The 12,386-nt window shown below is 41.5% G+C and overlaps 4 protein-coding genes across 4 annotated transcripts in view; 3 read left to right on the top strand and 1 right to left on the bottom strand.

Annotated features, from left to right (window-relative positions):
• Window positions 1-3,493, top strand: part of LOC133835766 (serine-rich adhesin for platelets) — a 37,001-nt gene extending 33,508 nt beyond the window's left edge. The window contains exons 4-8 of the mRNA XM_062265825.1: window positions 509-1,213; window positions 1,278-1,423; window positions 1,487-1,624; window positions 1,693-2,468; window positions 2,530-3,493. Of these exons, the coding sequence (XP_062121809.1) occupies window positions 509-1,213; window positions 1,278-1,423; window positions 1,487-1,624; window positions 1,693-2,468; window positions 2,530-2,944 (2,180 nt within the window). The 3' untranslated portion in view covers window positions 2,945-3,493. The remainder of the gene's footprint in view (window positions 1-508; window positions 1,214-1,277; window positions 1,424-1,486; window positions 1,625-1,692; window positions 2,469-2,529) is intronic.
• Window positions 3,494-4,222: 729 nt separating this feature from the next.
• LOC133839501 (probable cytochrome P450 12a5, mitochondrial) lies at window positions 4,223-6,250 on the top strand. The gene is given in 5 exon segments (XM_062271093.1): window positions 4,223-4,337; window positions 4,400-4,791; window positions 4,848-4,964; window positions 5,027-5,300; window positions 5,302-6,250. Coding segments are annotated over 5 exon segments (1,608 nt in total). The 5' UTR covers window positions 4,223-4,280; the 3' UTR covers window positions 6,070-6,250.
• Window positions 6,251-6,367: 117 nt separating this feature from the next.
• On the top strand, window positions 6,368-10,514 carry LOC133836820 (uncharacterized). The gene is given in 12 exon segments (XM_062267408.1): window positions 6,368-6,685; window positions 6,741-7,111; window positions 7,161-7,277; window positions 7,336-7,774; window positions 7,833-8,330; window positions 8,332-8,433; window positions 8,795-9,177; window positions 9,231-9,347; window positions 9,409-9,562; window positions 9,565-9,786; window positions 9,788-9,850; window positions 9,912-10,514. Coding segments are annotated over 12 exon segments (3,126 nt in total). The 5' UTR covers window positions 6,368-6,628.
• A 14-nt stretch (window positions 10,515-10,528) lies between these two features.
• On the bottom strand, window positions 10,529-12,313 carry LOC133839502 (zinc finger protein 14). The gene is made up of 4 exons (XM_062271094.1): window positions 12,062-12,313; window positions 11,288-11,982; window positions 11,078-11,212; window positions 10,529-11,018 (listed from the first exon to the last, which is right to left on the bottom strand). The coding sequence occupies exons 1-4, from the start codon at window positions 12,203-12,205 to the stop codon at window positions 10,721-10,723; spliced, it is 1,272 nt and encodes a 423-aa protein (XP_062127078.1). The 5' UTR covers window positions 12,206-12,313; the 3' UTR covers window positions 10,529-10,720.
• Window positions 12,314-12,386: the final 73 nt, after the last annotated feature.

Genomic DNA, 12,386 nt, shown 5'->3' with positions numbered 1-12,386 from the left:
CAAAATCATAATTAGTGTCGCAGATTATGCAGCCAACTGTTAGCCCTGATAACCGAATAACTTATGGCTAAATCATGAGCTGCAAAAACGAGTCAGTTAGATGTGATCAAATCTACAAAAAGATGCTAAAATGTAGAAGCCTCAATTATCTGTAGAAATCTGCTAATTAATGAGGTGTTTTGAATTCGTATTTTACAGATCATCAATGGGACATAAAGTTAAAGATATTTAAAAGATTTCTGTTAAGCAAAAACAAAATCATGCTATACAGTAAAAGTTTTCTATAGGAATGAAATAGGGGTACAATAAAGTCAATTATAAAGAGCAAATATTCTTCAGTGAACTAAATATATATACCAACGAAGGGACTTAACATAATATAAAAGACATTAAGATCTCTATTCCAAACTATTCCCATATTGCCTGACATATACAGATTTCTTTCCTTTTACAATCCCTGCCAAATCTTTTCCTAATCAATGACTTTTTCTCTGCCCTGTAATTACAGGTGAAATCCGCTCCTCGATAGCGCCCCGCAAGCCGGAGCGCACGGCGAGCATGCGGGAGCGTGAAGCGCAATTGGAACTGGTCCGTAAGCGCGGCATACTTACCGATACTATCTCCATTTGCTCGTCAAACGGTGAGAATGTAACGGCCGATCAGTCCAAGGCGGCCACCAACAGTGTCCTCTACGAGAAGCCCCCAACAGGTGCACTCAATTCCACAGCCACGACAGCCACATCGACCATCAACAGTCGCACCAGCACCTTCGAACGGCAGCCCAAGAAGGCCGAGACCAAGATGTCGATATCCAGCAAACTGGAGATCTTTGAGCAGCGTGCTCACGATGCCACGGACACGGCACAGCGCAGCAGCTTAAAAGATTCAGTGCGCAAGATCAACAGCACCATCGACAGCTATTTGAAGGACAAACGCGACTATGAGAACATGTACGAACTGGTCAAAATGGGCAACGACAACAACAGCAGCAACAAAACAACACCAAGCACAACAACTGCTGCCACAGCGACGCCTCCGATGCCGCCAACACGCAGCAGCAATCTCGATCTGAGCAATGTGGCAGGACAACGACTCAACCAGACGAGCAGACGCAACACCAACAACAACATCTACTCGGACACCGCTTCGATAGCCAGCTACACGCGCAGCGAGTACGGCCCAGTGCGTAACTATGGCCTAAACAATAGCTTGGGTAAGTCTAGATTTCAATTCTAATAATATTCCTTTACTAACTTGAGTGTAATTCCCATTCACAGCCAACATTCCACGCGTCATCTCCGCCTCGTATGCGGGCAGCGAGGTGGGAGAGTTCGACATCTATGCGCCGTACAGCTACTATGGCAGCGAGGCTGGCGGCGATGTTGCCACGGATATCAACGACAGCGTCTGGGGCATGCCAATGGTAAGCACAAATTATCTCCATTCATTTCACAAAATCTTACTAACATTTAAACCCTGATTTTAGGGCAACAAGAACCGCAGCAAGGCCACGAATCGTTTGCGCATGCGCAAAGGACGCAGTGTCGTGCACAAGACCATCGAGGATAACTACACAGCTGTGGTGGTGGCCAACCACGAGGCACTTGCCCAGGTGCTCGATCAGGTGAGAAAGCTTTGAAAATACACCACACAAAACAAGCTCAACTAATCTCTGCCTCCTTCTACAAACAGCTACAACAAACGCCAGTTGTGCCCGCCGCTTTGCGACCTCTGGCCAATGCCATTAATTTGCGTTTCGAGGACTTTAGCATACTGGACGGCGCCCAGGCCTTTGTGGTGGGCAAGAAGGCCTTCCATGCTGCACTCTGGACCACATCGCCAGTTACCTTGGCCCTCTCGGCCGATTGCAATCAGCTGGCCGGCGTCGGCGGTGAACTGAGCCAATTGACGGGCGGCGTTAGCGATGTGCTCAATCCGATTACCGAGTTTTGCGATCTGGTGCCCAGCTACCAGCTGCCATTGATGCCCACCACAGAAGTGACACTGCTGCAGGCAACCATCTCAGTGCTGCCCAGGCTACAGCTGGAAACATTGCAATCGATTGGCGCCATACTCAAGGGCAAGTCTCAGGTGCTGGACAAGAGCAACTTTAATTTCCGCGGCTCAATACCAAATCTGAGTGGCCTGAAGGAGGCAGGCGCTAGCAATGCGTTGCGCAATGTGGTTTCCGTTCAGAATCTGAGCACATTGAACGAAGAGTCGACGTCGTCCATCAATGCAGCTGTCAATGGTGGCGAGGAGAGCACAAACAACACACCCAGTCCCATGCCTGCCTTTGATGATGTGATGACGCGAGAGGTAGCATTCATAATGCTGCAGCTGGTCAATGGCATGAAGAATCTGCAGGCCAAGGCCATCGAAGAGACGCCGCTGAGTCTGTCCAATGTGGTGCTGTCCAAGGACATGGACAACAAGGATGCACAAGCGCGTCTCTGCGTGCTGCAAGGGTAAGTTTACCATAATAAATAGCTACTCTTGTGAGTTAACTAACTCTACTACTTATTGCAGCAACAACAACGATGACGATGAGCCCATGGGCACGCTCTGCAAGTGCGCTCACGGCGCGCTGACCGACATGCTGCCCGCCACCAAGATCACGCCCATACTGGCCGACATACTGCAACAGGAACGCGCCGAGTCGCTGTCCAAGGCCAAGTCCGTGCTGGAGTTTGTGCTCTGGGGTCCCTCGGATGTGGCGCTCACTGGCGTCACCAAGGAACGTGAGCTTGCACTGCAACGTTGGCTGGATTTGGAGCGGGCCACAGTTCTCCATGGACTGGTGCGCACCCGAGTCGAACTAACAGTCTACGATGAATGTCATCTGATGTTCCTGGTGCGCTCCACGGCCAAAATGATGAACGATGCGGCCAAGATAGTGTGCAGCTATCAACAGCAGCAGCAGCAACAACAGCAACATGAATAATCTATAACTTAATTATGAGCAAAGCTAAATAATATTTATTATACAAGTTTATCATATGCTTTTAGTCCTTTGATTAGTTTAGTTGATATACGCCCGAACTTGCAAGAGTTCCATATCTAGATACATATATTATACTATACGTCGAAAGATCAAATCTATTTTGCAATTACGATAAAAACTACGAAGACGATCCGACAATGCCTTTAGCCCTTACTTTGTACACTTCTTTGCCCCAGCGTGCCAAACTCGATCAACGCGCGGAAATTGTCTTGTAAAAAAATATGAAAAATATGCAGCAATAATTCTGTCAGCAGTGAAACTTTAATTAATTCTAGTTTATTCTTAAATGTTAGTTACTCTATATGCAGCTATTTATACATTACTTATTACTTATTACACAACAACCGTTGAGAACTACAAATAATTTGAAAGTCAACTTTGGTTTGTAAAGAATAAAAAACATTGGTGTTTGTTTGAATATCCATACATAAGCTTACAATGTACTGTACATCTATCAATATGCAAATAAATAAAATGGAAAATTCTTAACTATACTGTTTGATGTGTCGATTGAACTTGGTTTCAATTAATAGCAAATGTTTAATTCAACTGCTATCATCATATCAAAATGAATTACTCTCACTGAAGATTGTCAAGAAAGAGAGCAGAGCACAAGAGCGGGAGATGAACTTATCAAAAATATATAAATATGTATGTACATATATTATATGTATACACTTATTGAAACTAAACAAAGTTTATTAGCTATGCAATAAAGTTCGCCGCGCAAAAAGAGATAGCGAAAGACCAAATCGTCTGTTCGATAGTTCGATAAGGTTTTTCGCTATAATGTTTACTATCTTTACTACGTACTATGTGAATCACAAAAGTTATACTCTTCCATACAAAGTAGTTAAAGTAATATAGCAACAATTACTGTGTGATAAAATATTATCTTTATAAACTTCAAATTGAAAACTTTACAGGCAATGTAAATTTTTTTTTTTTCGTTTACAACCATTTCATTTTCAAAGAGTTTTGAATATTTGAATTGTAAACAAAATATAGAGAGTATTAATGAAAAGCTTTAATATTTATACAGTTAATATCGCAAAGCTTTTACTCGCTGAGCGTCCACACAAACATTGTTATCATTTGGCGTGTCATGCTGACAGCAATTAACCATCGATCTCATCCGCTCTCTGACTCGCTCTCCCTATCTCTTGCTGTCGTATCAATAGTAAACACTCAAATTAAAAAAAGCTTGTTCGTTGACCATATAAACTGCGAAGTTCGCCAGCTCTGCGCTCAGTCTCCCAGAGAGTACGCAATCAAAATGTTTGTTCAACACGTCAAATTTCGACCTCTGATACGAGTCACAGCAATACAACAGGTTTGTTTCAATATCTACTTGATATACATACAATTATTGGACTACGCATTTATATTGTACAGCGACAACAAACGAATGCTGCCAGTGTCAATGTTGCAGAAACAGAGGCAACCGACACGAAGCGAGTGGAGTGGGATGAGGCACGCCCCTATAAAGCTATACCCAAGGTGAGCCTGGCGTACTTTGTGGGCAACATGCTGCCCGGTGGGAAATATTACAAAAAGGAATTTGACAGTATCATGGGTGATCTCAACAAGCGTAAAGGCAATCTCTATAGACTGCCGGGCATCATGGGAAAGGATGAGATGCTTGTATCGAACGATGCTAGTCATTTCGAACGTGTTTTTCGCGTTGAAGGACCTTGGCCAGAGCGACAGGGCAGCGCGATCTTGGATTATCACCGCAATAAATATCAAAAGGATTTCTACCAGGGCGTAGAAGGTCTCATAGCCACGTAAGAAACTCTAAAATCTTCCTCTTAAGACAAGCTGTTAAATGGATATTTTACAGTCAAGCAGAAGTATGGTCGAAGTTCCGTTCCGCAGTCAATCCCGTCATGATGCAGCCTAAAACTGTGCGTCTATATTACCAAAAGATGTCGAATGTGAACAAGGAATTCATTCAGCGGTAAGTGAGAGCATTCATATAGATATTCAAAATATATATTAATAATTTTTACCCTTTAAAAGAATTCGAGATATACGCGACAGCACCACCTTCGAGGTGCCCGATACTTTTGAAGAGGAAATCAATCGCTGGACTCTGGAATCAGTCTCCGTGATTGCTCTGGATAAGCAATTGGGTTTGATCAACACAAATCGTGATAATCCACGCGCCAAGATGCTCTTCGAGAATCTGACTGACTTTTTTGCTCTTGCTGCCGACATTGAAATAAAACCTTCACTGTGGCGTTATATTCCCACACCCGGTTTCAAGAAAATGATGAGAATTCTTGACAATATTTCAGGAAGTTACTGTCAGCTACGTCAACGAAGCTTTGGAGCGCTTAGAACGTGAGCCATCCAACAAACCAGAACACGAGCAGAGTGTACTGGAAAAACTGCTGAAGATTGACAAAAAAGTCGCCACTGTCATGGCCATGGATATGTTGATGGCTGGCGTGGATACAACCACAACGACCTTCACTGGTGTGCTGCTATGTCTAGCACAGAATCCTGATAAGCAGGCAAAGCTGCGCGAAGAAGTCTTGCGCATTTTACCCAATAAGGATTCCGATTTCACAGAAGCATCCATGAAAAATGTGCCCTACTTGCGAGCTTGCATCAAGGAAGCGCTTCGTGTTTATCCCTTGACTTCGGGAAATATACGAGTGACCAAGTCGGATGTAATTATAGATGGTTATCAGATTCCAAAGGAAACGGCTGTGATAATGTCCTTCCTTGGCTTCAATAAAGATGACAGTCTATATCCCAGGAGCAAGGAATATCTGCCCGAACGTTGGCTACGTCAGTCCAAAACAGAAGCAGCCGATGGCAAATGTCCTGTTGACCTTAAAACGACAAATCCTTTCTCCTACTTGCCCTTTGGCTTTGGTCCTCGCATGTGCGTTGGCAAAAGGATTGTCGAAATGGAACTGGAGTTGGGCATCGCTCGACTTATTCGCAACTATAATGTCGAGTACAATTACTCCATGGAGAAGCCGTTCAAGAATCTGCTCATTAATGTGCCTTGCATTCCCCTGAAATTCAAATTCACCGATGTAGAAAACTGAGCAGAGTCAACTTTTTTGCGTTTTGACAATAAAATATAGATTAGATACTCACTAGTGTAAAAAGATAATACGAATGAATACATGTTTTTATTATATGTTTGACCATTACGGATATATCTCTCTGATAAGCTGTCACTGATATGCCTTTGTTGATAAATAAAAGTTTTACTAATCATTTTAATATCAGTTTTGAAATGTTTTTAATGATAAGATACGAGTGAAATGGCTATAAAACTAATTCCTTACCATGGTGATCTTAAAAAATATAATTTATATTTTATCGATACGATTTGAAAAATGTATAAATTAAAGTTTACCTTACAATATAAAATAAAAAGAAAAATTAGATATGAAATATCACCATCAATATATCAGGATCACCCAAAAAGGTATCTTAAGATTTTATCCCTGCTGTGTAGTGTAACATAAGTTAAAATCTTTTACTATATCGTATCAATATTTATAAGCAATTAAACGTATTAATAGCACATGCAACAAGCTTATAAACTCTGAGGTTGATTAGCTTTATACGCAGTTCAAAGTTAAGCACGTCAGCAGAATGTTAGGACCCCACACAAAGCTCCGACAATTGTTAAGAACAACAAGAATACAACAGGTGCGTAAAGATTTCTGCTATATCGAAATATATAGTTAAAAATATCTTCGATTAGCGGCGGCAAATATGTGTTTCAACGGAATTAAGGTCTAAACCTACGGAATGGGAGCAGTCTCGTCCGTTTAAACAAATTCCCAAAGTGGGATTATTGAACTTTGTGTGCTACATGCTCCCCGGTGGAAGATATGCAAAAATGGAGTTTCCAAACATGATGTTGGATCTACATCGCCGACATGGACCACTCTACAGACTGCCAGCGATTATGGGTAAGGCGGAGTATCTTGTGTGCAGTGATCCAGCTCATTTCGAGCGAGTGTATCGGGCTGAAGGATCCTCTCCGGAAAGACAGGCCAAGTCAATATTAGACTATCATCGAAACAAGCACCAGGCGAACTTTTATCAAGGCGTTGAAGGACTTGTTTCCACGTAGGTTATTCAAATTAATAAATTACAGAAGTAAAATTGCTCATTTCAGCACGGGAGCAACTTGGTCAAAATTTCGCTACTCTGTCAATCCCATTCTGATGCAGCCTAAAACTATTCGTTTATATTATCAAGAGATGTCAAATGTGCATAAGGAATTTATTGAGCGGTAACGTTATTAATCTTAAATTTTCTTAATAACAGCTATACTCTTTTGTATGTTAAAGTATTCGAGAGATACGCGATAGCAGCACCTTTGAAGTACCGCATAATTTTGAAGACGAACTCAACCGCTTGACTCTGGAGTGTGTTTCAGTGATTGCCTTGGATAAACAGTTGGGACTTTTTAAAGACAATCGGAATGATCCGCGAGCAAAGAAACTCTTGGACAGTCTTGTTGAAGTGTTTGCTCTTGGTTCTGAGATTGAACTTAAGCCTTCATCTTGGCTTTATATATCCACGCCATTATTCAAGAGAACTATGCGGGTTTTGGACACAATTCAGGAGCTGACTGTGGGCTATGTGAATGAAGCTGTGGAACGCTTAGAGCGCAAAACATTTAATAAACCTGAACATAAGAAGAGTGTGCTGGAAAAGCTACTAAAGATTGATAAGAAGATTGCCACAGTTATGGCCATGGACATGATGTTGGTGGGTGTAGATACGGTAAGGCGTAATGACATATTTTACTTTAGAGATTACCTACTCAACATTTGCTTCCTAGACTGCCAGCACATTTGCAGCTTGTTTGTTGTGCCTTGCACAAAATCCAGAACAGCAAGAGAAACTAAGAGAGGAAGTTCTTCGTATGCTACCTGAAAAGGACTCCGATTTCACAGAAGACTCTATGAAGAATATGCCATATTTGCGTGCCTGCATCAAGGAAGCTCTTCGTCATTATCCTCTACTCTCAGCAAACAGCCGTATTATCAAATCGAACATTGTACTAAATGGTTATCAAATACCAAAAGATACTGCAATTATAATGCTATCCCACGGGCTTACGATGAGTGATGAAAACTATCCCAGAAGCAAAGAATTTCTCCCGGAGCGTTGGTTACGATCGAACAATGAAAAAGTTGCGGGTGGCAAATGTCCAAATACGATGAGAGCAAGTAATCCATTTATCTACCTTCCTTTTGGGTATGGACCTCGCATGTGTATCGGTAAACGGATTGTCGAGATGGAACTGGAGTTGGGCATTGCTCGACTTGTTCGCAATTTTTTATATCGAGTTCAATCACCCAGCGGAGAAACCATTTAAAAGTTTGATTATAAATGTTCCAAACATTCCGCTGAAATTTAAGTTTACAGATGTGGAATACTGAAAATAAAATAGAGTTAAATAAAATCTTTTCACAAAAAAAAGAGTATTTAATCTTCCACGTGTTATCTTCTTTTTTCATATTTACATTTATAACAAGTTTGGAACTCTCTCATAATCTTAAAAAAAAAGCAAACAATTTACCTTTCTCTCGCTCTCTTTCAATGAACGTCTGACAAGACCATAACAACTTTACAGTTGAATAACTCAGCGCTCAGTTCCAAATTAGACACAAAGGCAGAATGTTTGGACGGCAAACTAAACTTCGACAATTGTTACAAATTTTACCACTGCAACAGGTTTGAAGTTTGTTTATTACACTTCAGATTACAATCATTTATTTGTTTATTATTATTGCTTAGCGTCAACAAATATGTGTTGCAAGTACCGCGAGTGCAGGGAAAATTGAAGCGGCATCGGAATGTCAACGACCAAGACCATATAATACGATTCCCAAAGTGAGTAAGGCGCAGTTCCTGCTTTATATGCTGCCAGGTGGAAGATACTATAAGAAGGAGTTCCCCTACGTCATGTTGGATCTGCATAAACGTCTTGGTACGCTCTACAGAGTGCCAGGCATTTTGGGAAAAGAAGAGTATCTCCTTACAAATGATCCGGGTCATTTCGAGCAAGTCATACGAGCTGAAGGACCTTGGCCAGAGCGACAGGGTAAATCTATAATGGACTTTCATCGCAGCCAGTATCGCAAGGACTTTTATCAGGGCGTTGAGGGCATTATATCCACGTGAGTAGAAGATAAGAATTATTGATGTCAAACTATGAGGTATTGTTTTATAGAGACGGTGAAATGTGGGCCAAGTTTCGCTTCACAGTCAATCCCGTCATGCTGCAACCGAAAATTGTGCGACTTTATTACCAAAAGTTGTCGGATGTCAACAAGGAATTCATTCAGAGGTAAGTTAAATACTTTATATTGTTAATCATATTGCTAATGATATTTATAAATCTTTAAAAGAATTCGTGAAATCAGAGATCACCACACCTTCGAAGTGCCTGAGAATTTTGAGGAGGAAATCAATCGATGGACCTTGGAATCCGTTTCAGTAGTGGCTCTGGATAAACAGTTGGGACTGATAAATAAGAATCGCAATGATCCCCAGTTAAGGAAACTCTGTTTGATAGCATCAATCAATATTTTGCCTTGGCAGCTAAAATTGAACTAAGACCATCTTTTTGGCGATTCTTACCATCGCCGCAATTTAAGCGGGCTATGCAAGCCTTGGACAACATCCAGGAAGTGAGTGGGAACTTTGTCAACGAAGCGCTCGAGCGTTTGAAGCACGAACCTACAGAAAAGCCAGAGCACGAAAAGAGTGTGTTGGAGAAGCTGTTAAAAAATCGACAAGAAGATTGCCACTGTGATGGCAATGGACATGATCATGGCTGGCGTAGATACGGTATGATTCACACTGCTTATTTAATAATAATGAATTCAAAACTGATGTTCTTTTACTCTAGACAACAAGCGCTGTTACCGGCTGTCTTTTATCCATAGCCAAAAACCCCGAAAAGCAAGCAAAACTACGCGAGGAAGTGCTCCGCATTCTGCCCAATAAGGACTCGGATTTCACAGAAGCCTCTATAAACAATATGCCATATTTGCGGGCCTGCATCAAGGAATCTTTGCGATTTTTTCCCTTGATTCCCGGCAACAGCCGTGTCATCAAATCAGATATTGTTCTAAATGGTTATCAGATACCGAAAGAAACGGCGGTTATAATGACATCCCAAGGTCTACATATGGATGACCAATACTTTCCCAGGAGCAAAGAGTTTCTTCCAGAGCGTTGGCTTCGCCAGACAAAAAAACAAAGCACTGAGAGCAAGTGTCCAAATGCGCTTAAACCAAGCAATCCTTTTATCTATTTGCCCTTTGGCTTTGGGCCACGCATGTGCATTGGCAAAAGAATTGTCGAAATGGAATTGGAGCTGGGTATTGCGCGACTTATTCGAAATTTTTATATTGAGTTTAATCACTCGACGGAGAAAGCTTACAAAAGTCAGCTTATAAGTGTGCCAAACATTCCGCTTCAATTCAAATTTATGGATGTGGAATACTAAAAACTATAAAGCTATTTTTGTCAGAATTATATTATGATTAGTTTTATTACCTTCACTGACCTTACGCTAAGGTTATAATTAAAACGAATAGAACAAAATTATGTTGCATAGTAGACCTAAAAGATTAGGTTCGATTTTATAATTTTATAATGCAGCACTACTTAAGAGTAAAATATGGATATTGTTTGTGATGCTCCAAGAAATTACTATGCGATCATATTTTGCTGGGACAATCGAAACTTAACATCCTCCACGGCAAGCAGCTCCACTTCTTGCTCTTCGCGTTCATATTTAAGTGTTTCGGCCAGCATCACCGCATTCTGATGACACTTGGTCTCCTCGTGCTGTCGCATATGATGTAACAATCGGAAATCCTTTTGGCAATAATCGCATCGATACAGCTTGATGTCCGAGTGTATCAGCTCGTGTTTGGTCAGTGAATGAGCGTAGGCAAATGCCTTGTCACACACCTTGCACACATAAGGTTTGATGCCACGATGCACGCTAAAGAAATAAACAGAATTGATAAGAGAGAGAATACAAAATCAGTTAACCATACTTACTTTTCATGCGACTTCAGTACGCTCTCGTAAAAGAACTGGCGACTGCAGTAGCTGCACTTAAAGGGTTTGCTGCCCGTATGCGAATACATGTGTTTGCGCAACTGTTCTCGCACTTGGAACTTGGCATCACAGAGTCTGCAATGAATAAGTAAAGAATTTTATGTTCTTGTATCTCATAATTGTAATAATAATTAGTCAGCAAAAACCTACTCGCACTGGTATTGATAAACTGCATCGTGGCGTCGACGATGCTCCATCATTCGTCCACGCTTCTCATAGAAATTGCCACAAACATCACAGACGTAGCCACCCTTCTCTGTGCCATCCGAAGTGCGCAACGAATTCAGACCAGCACGTACTCGCCTTCGTCGAGGTTTCATATCTGCGTTTGCCGTAGATATCTCATAAGTCTGCTGGACGTCATGATCTGCTTTCAGCACATTTAAGCCCAAGCGTGTGCGCCCACGACGCAGTTTAATATCCGAAGTTGTGGCAGTGTCATCGTATTTGGCTTCAAGCACAACATCCTCGTGTTCCGGATTCATTTCAATGGTATAGTTATCCTCCAAGTACTCGATGTCATCGGTGATGACTTCCTGCTGCTCATGCGTGCCATCTACTTCCAGATACTCATCATTTTGTGCACCATCATCAGCCTCAGCTTCACCACAGGGTGTTTCGTTAATCACAAATTCATTCATTTCTTCGTCCTCGGCTTGCTGATGATGATGCTGTTCTTCCTTAACCAGGTAATCGTCGCCATCGTCCAATAGTCCGAGTTCGCGGCAATATTCTTCGATTTCTGCTTGCTTGCGTAGCGCCTTCTCACGAAACTGAAATGCCATGTTGAGCTCCACTTTGCATTGCTTGCAAATTCCATCCGGAATTTGTTCTTTGCCATTTAACTACAGTAAGCAATTAGTGATAATAATGATATAATTTTTGAAACTTTACTACAATTTACATTGCATTATTAAAACTTACCTTACTGAATGAAATGCCCAGCAGCTGTATAAGCATTTCATTAGGTGTCTCCTCGCCTTCCTCACGTGATTCATCAATCCTTTGTAAGCGCTGGTTGGGTTCCAGGCACACTCGGCAAATATTTGTTCCAAGTTCGCCGCGCATTTTTTGTTTAATTTTCTGTCTAGAACAGTATTTTAGTGTTAAAATTGCTGTCTGTGTTGTGTAAAGGTAAAGCGTCTGTCGTCTTAATAAATCGCCATTTTTCCTGAGTAGCGATAACGACTACTACTTTGTTATCGATAACACATATTGATAACATTTATTTAATGATTAATTATTAGAA

The sequence above is a fragment of the Drosophila sulfurigaster genome, chromosome 2R (assembly GCF_023558435.1).
Source record: "Drosophila sulfurigaster albostrigata strain 15112-1811.04 chromosome 2R, ASM2355843v2, whole genome shotgun sequence".
Lineage (NCBI taxonomy): Eukaryota > Metazoa > Arthropoda > Insecta > Diptera > Drosophilidae > Drosophila > Drosophila sulfurigaster.
Note: the sequence above shows the minus strand (reverse complement) of the source record. Positions and strands in the feature narration are given on the sequence as shown.

Bases quoted from the DNA above. Each gene is read 5' to 3' on its own strand.
- LOC133839502 (XM_062271094.1), bottom strand. From the start codon at position 12,205: ATGCGCGGCGAACTTGGAACAAATATTTGCCGAGTGTGCCTGGAACCC. The intron at 11,983-12,061 runs GTAAGTTTTAAT...TGCTTACTGTAG, and splicing joins TGGGCATTTCATTCAGTAAG to TTAAATGGCAAAGAACAAAT. The intron at 11,019-11,077 runs GTAAGTATGGTT...TTATTTCTTTAG, and splicing joins GTACTGAAGTCGCATGAAAA to CGTGCATCGTGGCATCAAAC.